This window comes from Pyrgilauda ruficollis, unplaced genomic scaffold (assembly GCF_017590135.1).
Source record: "Pyrgilauda ruficollis isolate IOZ18807 unplaced genomic scaffold, ASM1759013v1 scaffold16, whole genome shotgun sequence".
Classification (NCBI taxonomy): Eukaryota; Metazoa; Chordata; class Aves; order Passeriformes; family Passeridae; genus Pyrgilauda; species Pyrgilauda ruficollis.
In genome coordinates this window covers 13822990-13839649 of record NW_024514764.1, presented here as the reverse complement: position 1 = coordinate 13839649, position 16660 = coordinate 13822990, and the positions used below count along the sequence as shown (strand labels likewise).

Genomic DNA, 16660 nt, shown 5'->3' with positions numbered 1-16660 from the left:
CTGGCACGGAGGCTTTTAATCACCAAAGAAACAGAAAACCAGCTCTCAGCTGTGGTGCAAGAAGCTCAAGGTTATCTGTTGTAATAGAGAGAGGTGCTGACTCTGCTAGTTTCCAAATATTACTGTATTATTTCAGTGATGTTTGCAGCTGCTGGCCTGCAGCCGTTCAGGCTCTGCTGGACTTTTGCATGGCATTTCAGAAATTAAAAAGAGCTTACAGCACTTCACAAAGAACTGCCTCTGCCTGAGTGAGAGTGTGTGGGCCAGGCTCCAGCACAACGTGAATGAAACGGGGCCTTTTAATAGAAACGCTGCCACGGCTGTTACTGTGGCAACACTGCTGGGCACCACATTTCCAACTGCCTCCATCCCTCCCCCATTCCCACTCCAGGCTCGGGAGCTCCCGGCATCTGCAGCATCCACCGCAGCTTGCTGGGTGCCCGGCACGTGCTCAGGGCAGCTCGGCACTTGCCACAGCTTGGCCCTCTGGGGAGGGGAAGGGAAGGGAAGGGATGCTGGAGAGCAGAGATGGAATGCAGGGTAGGGAAGGGGTGCAAGGAAGGGGTGCAGGGCAGGGAAGAGGCACTGCAGGGAAGGAGAGGGGTGCAGGGAATGGAAGTAGTATAGGGAAGGGAAGGACTGCTGCAGGTAAGGAAGGGGTGTTGCAGGGCAGGGAAGGAGTCTAAGGCAATGAAGGGGTGCTGCAGGGCAGTCAAGAAGTGCTGTAAGGCAGCAGAGGAGCCATAGGCTCAGAGTGTTGGGGTGTGTCCTTGCTCTGGGCACCACAAAGGCTCCTGTGTCTGTGTCCCCGTATCAGTCAGAGCAGGAGGGAGGGCATCACCAGGCACTGCCCTGAGGTGTCCCCAGGGCTGTGGCACTACCTGGTCGAGGTCATAGGAGCAGGAATCCACCCGCTGCCGCAGCACGTTCCACTTCTTGCCCCGGAACAGGCGCCACAGAGAGGACAGGCCGTAGATCTTCAGGCAGTAGAGCCTGAGCAAAGAGAAGACTCTGCAGCACAGCTGGCAGATCCCAGCTCCAGTATCACCCAGCTGTCACCAGCACAGCCCCATGCCCACTCACCCACCTGCAGAGCCAGGTGTGGCAAAAGAAATACACTGGGAATGATGCAGATAAATCCTCATGGCTCAGTCAACCCTATCTGGGCTGGTCCCTGGCACGGGGGCTACTGCAGCCAGCTCTGGGTCACTGGAGGGCAATGGCCAGGCCATGCCCCAGAGCTACAGCAGTCACCAGCCTCATGGCAACACCTTCCCTGCAGCAAAAGGGTGCTGAGGCCGTGGCACAAGGGTGCCCAGAGAAGCTGTGGCTGCCCCCGGATCCCCAGAAGCGGCCAAGGTCAGGATGGATGGGACTTGGAGCAACCTGAGGTAGTGGAAGGTGTCCCTGTCACGGCAGGAGATGAGCTTTAAGGCCCCTTCCAACCCAAACCATGCCATGATTCTGTGAGAAGAACCAGCAATCCTATTTCCCCTAGCTCACCTGTGTCTCCCCAGTTCAGATCTGTCCCTTCCCCTGCCTTCAGACCCTTCCAGACAGGGCTGGCCAAGCCATACAATGCAATTGTGCCTCTGCAGCAGAGATACAAGGGAGAGGAGTAGAGCCCCTGGAGCTTCTCTAGTAACCCACAGCTCTAAATATCCTTAAGAGTGGGAAGAGACCAGTGAAATGCCTGGTGGCCCCTACTGCACTCCTTCCTTAGGCTTTCAGAACTTGGTGATATGAGACTTGGAGTTATCTCCCTCACAGAAAAATGCCAACAGTGAGGGAAACTTGGGGTGACAAGGGAGACACCTCTTTACGGAACAACATCAAGGAAGAAAGAGCCCTTGGGATGGAGAGGAGGCAAAAAGTGCCCTGGGCAGCAGTGCCAACATACAGTGATGTAAAGAAAGGGTACATGGCCAATGTATGGGGCAGAACAGAGTCTGACAAAGCCTGAGCTACAAAAGCCAGACTGGCAAACCAGGCTAGCTAAGGTGTGGAGGCTGCTCAGATTTCACAGCAGCAATCTGAAAGCAGAGGCAAGGAGTCTCATCCAAGGGAAGAATCTGGTTTGAGGAACACCAACTGCTTCAAGGAATTGGCAGGGTGCCTCCAGACTGGCAGGCACAGCTTGGTGCACTAATCCCTAGGCAGGAGGGAGCTCAGGACAACTCCTCCAGGTTCTGGCACACACCTACCCATGGCTCTGACTAAGGCCACGCTCTCCCTGCATCCCCTGACATGACAGCCAGTGGGAGTTGCTGCTGTGGCACCTGCCCCACCTGCCCTGCTGCCTGCATACACATGCCTGCCCTTGTTTCACTCTGTGGTTTGCTCCACAAGGGGATATCAGGCTTCACCAGCACCCGAACCAGAAAATTCTTTCTCCTGCCAGCTGCAGGAGCACAAGGGGCTGTGGTGGCTGTGAGTGACTGCTGACTCTTCCTGGCTCTCTGTGGGGACAGCACACAGCTGTACACTCTGTACTTCTGACAAACACAAGACAGGTAAGCTGGCTCCCTGGAGCTCCAGGGAAGAGCAATAGCTAACAAAATGCTTTTCCTACTTCCTACTACCACTCCTCACAACGAAGATGAGCAAGGCAATTCCTCCCAGACCAAGAGAGAAATTCCAGTAATTAGAGGTGTTGGGAAGAGACCTCCCACTCCTGACATTACTGATTCTGGCTGTAAGACCTATGCTCACAACAGACCCAGTTCACAAATAAGGTCTCAGTATTTCCAACCATTCCCTAAACTACCCATATCTAAAGATTTACTATTTCTTGTGCTATTTCCTATGTAAAGTCTGAGGAGGGATGATGGCCATTCTGTACTTCATAAGGCAAAATGTCCTTTATCTCTTGTATCCTATCTCCCTGGCAAGCATATCCTGTGTCCCGTGGGACTCCTTGGTGCAGCACAAATTAGAGGAAAGCAGGAATAGAGCACAGTGATGGGCACCTCTTGCACAGAAAACCCAACATGTCCTAGATGTGCCCCAAAGTCCCCCTAATCATTCAGAGACTCTGCCCGGCTCTCAGGCCATGGGACCCTCCAAACAATGACACCAGGATAGTGTCACAGACCTCCTGTAACCCCAAACCTGCCACCTGTGCTCCACAGTGCAGGCAAGGACCTCTGAAGCAAGGCAGAGACAGGGATTTTGGGGTTTCTCCAAAACTGCAGGGGTTCCCCTCTCCTCCTCCTCTTCTCCAGTTCTCCTCCAAATCTCTAGCAGGGAGCAATGGAGGACAGTACTAAGAGGCTTGGTAAAAGGGATGGGGTGAGCTGCTTTCTTGTCCTCTGCCTGTCATGTAGTTTCATTTTCCCAGGTCACTTCCATAACAGATAAATATCTAAATGGAGGAGAAATGAAACATGGTTTGCTCATACTACTGTGGCCATCATTTCTACAGGCTTAAAAGACTGCAAGAAATGACTGTGGGTTAAACTGTGAATTCAGGAGAACTACATCAGGACTAAATGCTTCACCACAGCCTGAGGGGTTTCCAAACAAAGCCCACAGAGGGAGGGGGACTCACCTGGCCCCGTAGACGTAGAAGCAGTAGATGTGAAAGGTCAGGAGTGCAATGATGTCGGAGAGGATGCAGAGAGCCACGGTCAGGCCCAGACAAGCCGACAGCCCCACGTACCACAGGATCATCTCAATGAAGGGGGACAGCAGGTGGATGTAGCCTGGTGGACATGGCAGAGGGTCAGTGTTCAACTGGGTCATCTGCCTCTTGACCCTCTCAAAAGGCTGATTCCCCTCGCCCTAGAACACTGCTCCAGAAATCAGAGCCATGAAAACATGGAAGTGGAGATGGAAAACACCTTTAGATGCCACCTTCTCTTCAGGAGGGCCAACAAAAACTCTCCTTCTGCCCAAGTTTCTGCCCCAAGCTGGTGCAGCACTGGGAGGACGGGGAGGAGTGCACACAGCTTGAACACAGCAGTCACCTTTCTCCACATGGGATTTCATGGAATTAACATGGCGTGGTTTGGGTTGCAAGGCACCTTAAAGGTAATTTAGTGACACCCCCTTGCCATGGGCAGGGACACCTTCCACCAGACCAGGTTGTTTCAATCGCTACCCGATCTGGCCTTGAACACTTCCAGGGATGTAATATTTGATTTTCTACATTTGTGTCTAGGTTCTTAAGTACATTTTTAACTGCACACATCAACCTTTACTACAACCATTCCTGTTTTTCTGCTCTTCCCACAAAAGCCACCTCATATGGCTTTTGTAAAATAAAGTAGTATGGACAAACAGTCTCTTTCATCACCAAAGTGGGGCAAAGTCACAGAAACAAGACCATACTTGACTGATGAGCAAAATAAATCAGTAAAATAACTATGGAGTTCATGTCCATCATGCCTGTACTCCTCCATCAAGGATAACAAGAGTGTATTATTTCAAGGGAGAAACTGAAATAATAAAATTGCACTAAGCTGAAGTTGGTGATAGCATTAGCATCCTTGCACATTTCTCATCCCTATCCCAAGAGCTGCCTCTCACACGGCAAAAACCATGAAACCCAACAAAAGCCCTCACAGCAGTGCCTTCCCTTAGACACTCATCACCAGTGACACCAAGGAACTAAGCCCCAGCAGCATCCACACTGCTTGCAGAGCATCAATACCAGCACTTTATTTAATATGCATTAATTCCTTGTGTGGGAATCCAACTTTGGCTTCAGTTCCCACAGCAGGAAGACTCCTAGACAAGTCTGTACTTGCAGAAGTGCATTTTGATTCATTACTCACCTCTAGGCAAACATTAAACACTCAGAGGGAAGAGATTAAAAGGGAGGCTGGAAAGTTAAACAATTTCACTTACTGATCCAAAGATGGATGTGATAAAGGAAGAAGCGGCCCAAAACTTGATCCAAGGCTCGGTTCATTTTCAGTCCAGCTGGTGCTCCCATCAGCCACTGCAGCAGGTCCTGCAGCTCTTCAGCCACGTGCTGCAAACACAAGGAAGCCAGGCCATGGAGAGAAAAGACTGCAATCACACTGACCAGGGCCAGTGCACTGTAACTGCTGCCCCCTCAAGTATTCCACCACAACCTTCAAACCAGCGTGAAAAAATCCAAACAACTGCTTTACAGACAACTACCTAAATCAGAAGTGCACTTTTATTAACTCCTTACTGAGTCAAACACAACAGCTGAGAGGAACCTGAATTGCTGCAGTGGTCTCTGTGCTGGGACCATGGAACTACGTCACCTCTGGAAGGCTTGCACAGTGGGATTTCTTGGGTATTGAGGGTTCTGGAAATAGATGGCAAATGCTGGTGCACATATCCACTTCTGGGGACAGGTGAAAAGTCAGAGCTGAGTTTGGGGAAGGCTGTTAGGATTTTAAAAGGGGGGAAGATGGCAGTGCACTAACAGGCAAAAGAGAGTTCATTTTTAGGAACAATCTGTGTTTGTTTAGAGAAGGGTAGAAAACACAATTACATAAATGTATTTCACGCACAACTCTCTTGATACTTTGTGGTGTACTAGACAATATCCCTGATCTTGCCTATCACTCTCTGCAGGCTTCATGGGTACTCATGGCATCCCAGCAACAAAGCAGCCTTGGAATCACTGATGAAAAACACTCATGGAGGTCCTCCCCACATCACTAAATCAGAAAATCATTATGGTTGGAAAAGCCCTCTAACATCAAGTCCTATGAACCTAATACTGCCAGGTGCACCACCAACCTACATCCCCAAGTGCCACACCTGCATGGCTTTTTGAACACTTCCAGTGACTCCACCACTGTCCTTGGCAACCTGTGCCAATGCCTGACCACCCTCTTCACAAAGGAATTTTCCCAATATCCAACTAAAACCTCCCCTGATGCAACTTGCAGTGGTTTCCTCTTGTCCTGTCCCTTGTTTCCTGGCTGCCCTCTCCTGTCAGGGAGTTGTGCAGAGCCACAAGGTCCCCCCGAGCCTCCTTTTCTCCAGGCTGAGCCCCTTTCCCACCTCCCCCAGCCTCTCCTGGTGCTCCAGCCCCTTCCCCAGCTCCATTCTCTTCCCTGGACCTGCTCCAGGCCCATGTGCTGTCACTTCACTGCTGCAGAACAAACCAAACTACAGCTCTGGGCTTGCTCTTCCCTGCCTCAAACGTGTGCTCCAGACCCCTCACTGAGGGCTCTTATTCACTATTTCTGGTGATTTCAGCCCAGGCTGGTGTTATTTATTGATTTTCTCTCTCCACTCCACTACTCCACAGTCCCCTTGCATTAGGTGATTTTTCTCCTCAGAACTTCACACCTGCCCTGCTCCCCTGAGCTGAAACCATTGCTGAGCTCCAGTTACCAAGCTCTGAGCTGAGGGAGCTGATAACCTTCAGCAAACAGGTGGAGAAAATATCTGGAAGAAGTGACCTCTTACACTGTCCCACATGGACAGAGATTGTGAAGAAAAGCCCTCTTTCTCCAAAAATTGCACTTACAGCCCACACAAGTGAAGGGCACTGAAAACTGCCCACGTGCAGAACCACCAAGCTGTGCCCCCTAAAGCTGATGCACTGTAGCCTACTTTCCTTATCATTCACATGTATCACTTCCCTATGGAAAAAATATTTCCAAGGAATGGTTCAGTTTTCTTTATTAATCAACAGATCCTGGCAAAATGAGTTTGTAAACATTTACTTTTAGTGCAGTGGCAAAATTAATGGCTCCATTTTCAACTTCTCCAAAAGGCTTGTCCTGCTATTCCCTTCTTTTTCTGTCTGTCTCGCTGCAAGTCAGGACTGATTGGATCCCATGGAGCTCACCTCTGTGGCTGAGAAGCATTTGCTGCTTTATAAATAGACTGGTTTTAATATTTAAAGTGTTGGATTGGTAACTTAGAAAAAGCATTTGGGGATTTTAATGAAATATTTAAATGCTTGAAAGCAGTCCTTCAGCAAGGCTGAGTTTTAGCAGGCAGTATTTCTGGAGGCTGCCAGTCCCAGAGGTGCTGCTAAACCCTGACAGGGGCACGTAGCCCTGGGAAGGTGCCCTACCTTGCTGTTATTTAGCTGGGCAAGGCATCTCAAAACAGAGTCCTGAAGCATAACCTTGCAGGTTGTTTTCCAGACAGATATTTTAGGACTGATCAATAGCAAGTAGAATCAGGAAAGGTGACGCTGAGTCCGATTCCCCTCCTGCAGTCATGAATACTGAATGTGGGCATATTAATAAATCAGATACAGTGTTTGGAAGCGTTTCATAACAGGGTACTGGGACATGACCAAACTGGAGAGAGACTGGCAGTAACGAGGGTTAGATGAGCTCACTGTGGAAATATTCTCTTTCCTGTCATGCTCTTCTTCCTAGTTTCCATGTGCAGAGGATGAATGCTGATGTGACATGGCTGGAGAAGGACACACAGGGCACTGTGATGCTCCAGGGAGTGGAGCTGGGGAAGGGGCTGAAGCATCAGAAGCAGCTGAACCAGCTGGGAAAGGGGCTCAGCCTGGAGAAAAGGAGGCTCAGGAGGGACTTTCTGGCTCTGCACAACTCCCTGGCAGGAGGGGACAGATGGGGGAGTCGGGCTGTGCTCCCAGGGAACAGGGACAGGACAAGGGGAAATGGCCTTAAGTTGCACTAGCAGAGGTTTACATTGGATATTGAGAAAATTTCTTCACTAAAAGGGTGGTCAGGCACTGACACAGCTGCCTGGGGCAGTGGTGGAGCCCCCATCTCTGGGGGCCCTTGTGGACAGGGGTTAGTGATGAACACAGTGGTGCTGGGCTGATGGTTGGGCTTGGTGATCCTAAAGGTCTTTTCCAGCTTTAAGGGCTCTATCTGGTGCAAGTCAGAGCACACAGAGCCAAAGCTGTCCCTGTCAGACACACCTGCCCTGTGTCTGTTGCAGGTGGCTGGGGCTCTAAGATACATTATTTTATAAATTAACATCTAAAAATATTTTTCAGGAAGCTCTCTCTCTGCTTGCTTTGTTTATGGATCAGTGGAACAAGACTGACTAGGAGCATACATCCAATTATCTCCAAGCCCCAGTAAAGCTTTTGCAGGCACAATCTATGATAAATATGTAACTGTTTCAAACAGATCGCAACTTAGGAAAAAGAGACATCAGCAAGGATAAAAGCAATAAAGGGGAAAAAAAAGGAGATGGTTTATAAGCAGCTCTGTTTAAAACCAGTGCAGAGCTTTGAGCCAGGTATTTCTGAAAGAAGGCTGTCTTGTGGAAGGCAAAAGCAAGGACTACCATTGGGAAGCCTGGTGAGATCAAGAGAAGGAGGAAGGTAGGAGTTGTGAGGACACCTACAGAGAGAAGATCATTGAAGTTTTCCATTTTTGGATTTGAAAGCCTCCTTCAAAAATCAGTCTTTCCTAACAGTTCCTTGCCAGTTACTCCCTGGGTGTCTCTGAATCACATCTGCCTCACTGAGTGACAAAAGCAGCTTGTTATTACAACCAGTACAGTACAGCTCACCACGCTGGGAAAGTGGGAGCTGCACTCAGTGATGTCTTGTGCAGCATCAATAATTGCCACCCAAGTGCTGATGTGAAATCCATTTTATCAGAGGATGACAAAGGATGGCCAGGGAACACATCTTGAACTCCTGGCAGCAGGCTGAGCTTGTGACCCTGGCAGTGCTGAGTCAAAATCACCCACCTGCACTGCTGCCTTCCAGAGAGATGTTGGCTGGAAAAAACCCAAGCACTGTATCCAGGGCCCACACAGCTGGGATTTTGTCAATGTTAAAATCAATCAATCAAACCAATAAGGTTATGTGTTATATAAGGGTAGTCTGTCAATATTAAAATCAATAATGTTAAAGTGAGGTTATGTATATAGCCTTATTATACATAACAACCTTATTATAACAGCAACATAGAATATCCTGAGTGGGAAGGGACCCATCAGGATCATCCAATCCAGCTCCTGGCCCTGCACAGACACCCAACAATCCCACCCTGGGCATCCCTGAGATAATTTTCCCAGCACTCCTGGAGCTCTGGCAGCCTCGGGGCTGTGACTATTCCCTGGGGACCCTGGACAGTGCCCAGCACCCTCTGGGGCAAATGAGATATCCAATGTTCTATTTATCAACAGACACAGAGGTGTAGGGTCAATGCTATCAGCATTATCTGGGCACAGCTCAAAGCAGAAGAGTGTTAGGGAAGGAACAGGGGCTCTCTGCACACAGGGAATGCTGAGTTACTGAACTTGGCAACACACAAGCACTTGAGAAAACCCAGTGATGGGAATAATGCAGACCAGATGGACACTCAGCAGCAGAGAGGAAACCTACTGCTGAATGGCTGAGGGGAGATTTTGCTGTCATACTGGAAAAGAAGTGGTGCTGGCTTCTACGCCACATGCTGAAGTCATTGGTGTATTTTGGGATCACTCAGATCTGCATTTTTTAAGGCCTGCACATAATGCATATAAATCAATGCCCAGCAAAGGGAGTAAAAAGACTCCAAACTATTTCATGTCCACAATCTCGTGTGCCTGGAAGAAGAAAGTAAGGCTGGAAAAAAGAAGAGTTCTGAATGGCCTGAACTGATAAGCCTGGAAAAACAGGGAAGAAAGGCACTGACTGGCTATCAGCCCCCCCAGACATGGAGGAGTCAGCACTTCCAGGAATGAAAGCAAACAGCTCCTGGTGATAGCCAGGTAACAGAGTCCACACATGGAGGAGACTTGGTGAAGATAGCTGTCACTATGATGCAAAAGTTGAGTGACAGATGAGCTAAATTACTGAAAGAGGAACAAACAAGCAACCCTCACAAGAAAGCCTGTCCAGGACAGGTGCTGGGGCTGGACACACCTTGAGCACGGAGAGCGTCCATCTGCCAAAGACACTGGGCAGATGGAATCCCTCCCGGAGCCACCTGTGCAACCAGGAATGCAGCCAAAGCCACTTCCCTGCAGACTTGTTAAGAAATCAGATTTCTGAGAGTTGGGCACTTCCAGTAATCCCAAAGGGAAAGCTCTAGAGAACTTAAACTTCTCCAGCTGAAATATCTGTAAGGGAAAAGATGTAGGAATAAGGCTTAGAAGAATATTTGCAGTGTATAGCTCAAACACAAGACCAAGAGTCCTGCAACAAATGTGGTTCTCCCTAGCCACCATCGCTGCTGAGTAGCATCTACAGCACACATACTGTCCTTAAAAGTTTGACTATGAAAGATAAGAAAACCAGCAACAGTCCTGATCCACAGCTATGCTGGACAATCCATACATGCCTTCTGAAAGTCCAGCATGTACAAGAATGATCAGAGACCTTGCAATAATTAAGGAGTTAGACATGGACCAAAAAGATCATCGTCAAGGGAAATGTGAGGTCTTCCCAGGAAATGCAGCATAAGTAGGAAAAATAAACCGCTGCTGGAATTCTCTGATCAAAATCAAATTCTTCCCAACCAAGAAGCTGGAGAAAGAGCAGAGAGAAGACATTGTCCAGCTGGTAGAAAGAAACCAGTGGAAAGACTCATGCAGAAATGAAAGAAAAGTGGGCAGAGAAAGGATTAGGCTGTGCAGCTGCATGGCAGGGCTCAAAATTGGCTGCACATGTAATCCCAAGACACAGAAGCTCTTAAAAGAGAGCTGACCTCAGATTAGTAGTCTGGTCTCCAGCCTCTGAAGTACATTATATGTTCCTTACTGCCACTAAACAGATACACTGGAGCTCTGTACCTAAAATGAACCACCAGAAGAGCAGGACAGTGTGAGTCATACTGGCTATCCATGAATTTCTGCTGATGTTGAGGGATCTCAGTGGGCAAGAGGAGTTATGTTTAAGAAAATCACAACACACGGCAGGTTTTCCTAGTTTAGCCATATCCCAGAGCTCTTAGGCAGGATTTCAGGTGTTTGTACCCTGACCAGAAAAGCCTTTGGACTTCCCCAAGAAACTCCTTCCACAAGCACAGCTGCACTGCTTATCATATTTGACTTTCCAACAGTTTATCAGGCTCAACCCAGGTTACAGCTTTTTTTTCACCATGAACAACCCATATAGCAACAACCTGAGGACCCTTTCTGTTGACTCCAGAAAAAAAAAATAAAGCACTATGGCTCCATAACCACCCAACCTGCAGCTGCAGAGTCCTGTCCAAGCCATAATTGTTCCTTTAGAAGCTCGAGGAACCCTCCCATAAACATCTAATTACTATTCACAGCATATGCAAAGCAGAGCTGAGTTTCTTTTGAGCAGCCCCAACAGGCTTGATTTGAAGATTTCACTGCTCTTGAGGAGACCTAATTTGCATGACTTCAGACAGGTCTCTCTGAAAGCTTGTGTGTGAGGCATTGCCTCCTTAACAACCAACCCAGAGCAGGTGAAAGGGGATCAGATTTGGCCAGACTTACGTCAGCCACAGGGATGAGAGTGTCAGCAAGGTGACCAATGCGGTTCTTCCTGTACAGCCACGACATCAGCAGTATCCCCAGGGCCATATCAATCAGCAGAGACACAAAGATGTTGGCTTTCCTGCAGACAGGGTAGAGAGAAACAGATTTAGAGAAAAAGGAAGGACAGTGTTTAATGTTTCAATGACAGTTGTTGGCTTCGCTTATGTAGCACCTTAAATGTGCCAGGGACACCAGGACAACTCACTGAAGAGGAACAATTTCAGAATCTTTTCACTTCCATTGTTGTGCTGCTCCTTCTGTACCCAAGCACAGGAGAGGTTTGCTCAGCCTGGAGAAGGGAAGACTGAGTAGAGACCTCACAGCTGTTTACAGCTCTCTCCTGAGGAGCAGCTCCGTTCTGTGACAGGGACAGGACCCAAAGGAACGGTTGGAGCTGAGGCAGGGGAGGTTTAGGTTGGATATCAGAAAAGGTTCATCCCCAGGAGGGTGCAGGGCACTGCCCAGGCTCTCCAGAAAATGGGCACAGCCCCGAGACTGCCAGAGATCCAGGAGTATTTGGACAACACTCTCAGGGATGCCCAGGGTGGGATTGTTGGGGTGCCTATGCAGGGCCAGAAGCTGGACTGGATGATCCCTGTGGCTCCCTTCCCACTCAGGATATTCTGCGATACCATGATTCTAAACTCAGAGCCACTCAGAGCCTGCCACACCACAAAACCTTCCTTAGTAGGGAGCAAAGAGGGGATTGAAGCTACAAAAAGGAATGTTAGACAGAAAGGTATATACACACTCAGGGGGGATTTACCAATTACCAGTAGAAAGGGCAGCAGCACTTGGCACATCCACACTGAGATCAGATGGCTTTCCCAGACAAGGCAATAAATAGTGGTTTTGGGTTCATACACAAACACAGAAGGGCTGCTGAGCTGCCCCTTCCTCACTAGAGCTTCTGAATGGAATTCCATGACGTGAGTTATTCAGGAATCAGACTGAAAAATCACAGTTACTTTTGGCCTTCAAATCTGTTAATCTATTTTAAGTGTTCCCTGGGAGTCCATTACTGCAGGATCAGAGAACCACACAGAACAAGACTGGCTGTGGAAGAGCTGTAGGGCATCCAATATCTGTCTCAGACCTCTGCTCTGTTCCTCTCACTGTGCTGCGTGTTTGCTTTTTCTCTTACACTTTGTTACTGTTCCAAGAGTGTAAGTGGAGTCTCTGGTCTGCAGTTTCTGCACAAAAAGCTTTCCCAAAAGAGTAGATGAAAAAGGGGAGCATTTAAACCTTTCTGCTCTTACGGAAAGTGCCACTGAACACTGATGGATGGCTGTGGTTGACAGCATGTGAAAGCAATGAGCCTGTGGGAGTAGTGACACCAAAGCACTCACACATGGGTGTAGTATAAGCTTTTGGGGTGCAATATCCCAGTTGCCTTTCCTGAGCTAGGGAATAAGAGAGGTATCTGGCAAAAGGCATGATTAACACATAAAAATACAAATATATATGCATATGAATACAGTGCAGAGTAAAGATATGCAAACTAGCAGGGAATAGAGCAACATGATAGAGTGCAGTGAGGACCTAGTACTGTCCAGGCATGGGATTCATGGTTTGGGTTCCCCACAGGAGACAGGAATAGAGCCAAGACACACCTAACTTTACATGTACTCCATACCTCATCAGCTGATTTTGGTTTTGAGCCTTCTTGTTGCTGCTGATGATCTGGAGGTGCTGCAGGCGATGCCCCAGCTGCTCACAAGTTGAGAGTTTGCTCCACAAGAAAGACAAAGGCCAAAACTTCAGCACCCTGCAGAAACACATGGAAATGTCTCCTCCTGCCCTTGCCATGTAGCAGGCAGGCCAGCATCCAACATCCATGCAAAACAGTCAGTGTGAAGTTAAGGTTGTGCAACCTGAGCTGGTGATTAGATGTTAATGACTCTCTGAAAAGTTAACAGAATTAAGGCAGCCCTGCCAGACCAAGACATGCAGACAACCCAAGCTCTCATTTGCACTCTGTCAAACCACGTCTCACTCTTCCAAGGAAGCCACAAGGCAATCCTCATTCCAAACTCTGCTTTTGCATACATCACTGGGCTTGCACAATGCCCCAGTCTCCAGGAGAGCAGAGTCAAGTTGTGTTCAGTGCCACAATACAACACGGTGTAACTGCTGCACAAACCCCAGTGTTACTCATCATGGATCATGGAATGGGTTGGGTTGGAAGGGACCTTAAGGCTCGTCTCATTCCACCCCCCTGCCATGGGCAGGGACACCTTCCACTAGCCCAGGCTGCTCCAAGCCCCATCCAGCCTGGCCTTGCCAGGGATCCAGGGGCAGCCACAGCTGCTCTGGGCACCCTGTGCCAGGGCCTGCCCACCCTGCCAGGGAACAATTCCTTCCCAGTATCCCATCCAGCCCTGGCCTCTGGCAGTGGGAAGCCAGTCCCCCTTGTCCTTTTCCTCCATCTCTTATTCAAAGTCCCTTTGCAGTTCTTTTGGAGCCCCTTTAGGCATTGGAAGGGACTCCAAAGTCCCCCCAGAGCCTTCAGCTCTCCAGGTGAACCTCTCCAGCTCTCCCAGCCAGGTTCCAGAGCAGAGGTGATCACAAGTCTCTGTGTGGTATGAGCTTGGTATAACAAAGAGCTGTGCCCTACATGCAGTTTATGTCCCTTCCCCTCCCTTATCTTTTTTCTTCCACTTGATCCTTCTCTTCTTTTTTTTTCTTTTCTTTATTACTTCCAAATTCTTTTTTCAGGGTCTTCACTTCTACCTTCTCTCCACTACCTTGCAGTGACCAGCATTATGTAGATAACATTTAGCATTTAATTAGGTTTCAAAGTTAATATCCACATTAGGCCTGTAGGGGAGGAAACAGTCACAAGGTTCTTTTCTTATGACTCAGAAGAAAAGTACAAAATGATGCTCAATTATTTTGGGGAGTTACTTTTATTACCACACAACCTATAAAGCAAGGACAGTTGGTGATTTGTGCAGGCTGAAGTGACACAGTACTGGGAGCAGGCTGGTCACAGAAACCACAGCAACACATGGCACTAGGTTTGGTTTGGGGGATAAATTCTGATGTGGACATAATTTGGATCACTTCTCTCCTGTACACAGGAGTACACTCCACCAGCCAGTCAGTTGTTACACTATTTTCACAGTGTTTTACTGTTTTTTGTTACAGGTCCAGGAATCCATGGTCACTTTTAGTCACTTCATCTACTCTCCTGTGCTGCTTTGGCACGGTTTTTCAGGTTACATTAATTTCACACAATACCATTATTCCTTGTATCCTGCTTCACTCTAGAAATTGCACAGCTACTTGGATCATTACTGAGCATGACCTGGAGATGGATGTCCCTGCAAACTGTGCGTGCCTTCCACAGATTTCACCTAGAGCATGCCAGCCCATGCCCAGCAGCAGATGCCTCCATGACTGGCCAGGATGGGCACACTGGGGTGCTCACTGCTATTTATACAATTCACACAAATCACAAGGGTACAGTTCCTCCAAACCCTGCTCAGTTCCCTGGGGCTGCTGTCCCTTTCCTCCCCGCACCCTCCTGAGCCCTTTGAACCCCACTTTGTGCATTGTTTGTCAGCTGAAGGAGCTGAGTGTTGAAGTCCCCCTCCCTCCCCATTCAAATTTCAGACACATTGGGTTTGAAACACACGCAGTGTACTGTGAATCATTCTTAATTTGAGGTCTCCAAGTTACTCAGCTCTGCGCTACAGCCTCCCACCTTGGAGACAAATGAATGCACTGTTCCTCAGCTGACTTGTCAGGAGGAGGGAGCTGAGGCGGTGGAGAAAAGAGCACCGTGCAGGGGAGGGAGAGGGGGTGACTGATCTGGCCACTGATCACACACACCTGGGCTCACAGATTCACCAAGACACGAGAGCAGATGAGTTTTCCCTTCCAATTATGCCCCAGCTCAGTGGTTACAAACTCTGGTGTGGCAAAACTTGACTAGAGCAGAGAATTGCACTTGAAATGTAAAGAAGGGGAAGGAGGAACGCTCTACCTGTGGGATTATGTACAGATGGCTGAAGGTGAAGAATTATGGGTCAAACACCAGCTGCCAGACCCTGTCAGCTCAGGCAGAAAGCAGCAGCTCTGGGGCCTGTGCTACACTACACACTCACTGGGTGATAGTCCCATCCTCTCTCAGCAGTGGGTGTCTCTCACCATCCATGGCTGCCCCTCAAGCTGGAGGCAGCCAGCCCCTGGGTCACCCCCAGTCTGACACCCCCAGCCAAGAGAAAGGACAGGCTGCTGTTGTCTACCTAAGAAATGCCTTGCACAAGTGGGAATGATTCCCAAAGCAGCCTCATCCCCAGAGCACCAAAACACTGTGCAGCCTGCAATGGCTCAGTTCCTCAAGTGGACACCATGGGGCCAAAAACACATCAGAGGGATGTCCTTGTCTGTGCTACAACTGACCCCCTTTTCACCCACCACCACAAACACAACCTCTGTTCCACTCACACACCTTCTTTGGAAAGGAAAGACATACAAGTACTTTTTGAAATAAAAATACAAACATACTGCAAAAAGCTCAACAGAGCATCTGCAAGATGTGCTGTGGGAACTCTCCTCTCTGTGAGGACTGAGGAAGAAGGCAAAAAAATATTCCTTGCGTGGTCTCCTACCCCTTTGCACATCGACTGTGCATTGCCAGAAATACTCCCACTTGTTTACAACACAGTATATAGAACCATTTTCAGAACTTCAATGGAAAACCAACCAGATAAAAAAACCCAACAAATATCCAGTGATGTTTTGTCATTGCATTATTTAAGCAGCAGGAGATCTTTGGGGTATTTCCAAATATATGGAATTTTTGCAATAAATTAACATAGCCTCCATGAGTAAGTCTTGATTTTCCAATTCAGTTTTTTCCCAAGAGTGAGAGGGGAATTTTCAGATATCAGATGAAAAGCAATCTTTCCGAATCTGGATCACATGCAAATATTAAGCTCCATTAACCAGAACTCGTGAGTGCTTTCTTGCTCCTTGCTAGAAACTGCAGGAGCAGTGCCTCCCTTTGAATGAGGAATTGGGGAGCTTATAAACAGACTTTTTTTTTAAACGAGCACATGGAATTTATTGCCTTAAGACTAAAACATCCTAATGTCCCCAAGAGCAGAGACCTTAGGGATAATGGGAATGCTGCCCCCAAGGTCCACTGAAGCAGAATCGCAATGCCCACCCCTTAGCACACGGTGGTGCTGAAAAAATGCCTTAATTCAGGATGTGCAGGACTTGGGAACACGGGGTGAGCTTGGAGGGATGGCAGCGACTCACT

At 48.4% G+C, this 16660-nt stretch overlaps 1 protein-coding gene across 5 annotated transcripts in view; it reads right to left on the bottom strand.

Moving 5' to 3' along the window:
• Window positions 1-16660, bottom strand: part of PIGQ (phosphatidylinositol glycan anchor biosynthesis class Q) — a 37711-nt gene that overhangs the window by 15103 nt on the left and 5948 nt on the right. For all 5 annotated transcript variants that reach the window (XR_005954711.1, XM_041462372.1, XM_041462371.1 and 2 more), the window contains 5 exons: window positions 13022-13153; window positions 11344-11464; window positions 4852-4978; window positions 3551-3704; window positions 882-993 (listed from right to left, as the gene is read on the bottom strand). Coding sequence is in view for 4 of the 5 variants with exons in the window: in XM_041462372.1 (XP_041318306.1) it covers window positions 882-993; window positions 3551-3704; window positions 4852-4978; window positions 11344-11464; window positions 13022-13153 (646 nt within the window). In the remaining variant the exon portion in view is untranslated. The remainder of the gene's footprint in view (window positions 1-881; window positions 994-3550; window positions 3705-4851; window positions 4979-11343; window positions 11465-13021; window positions 13154-16660) is intronic.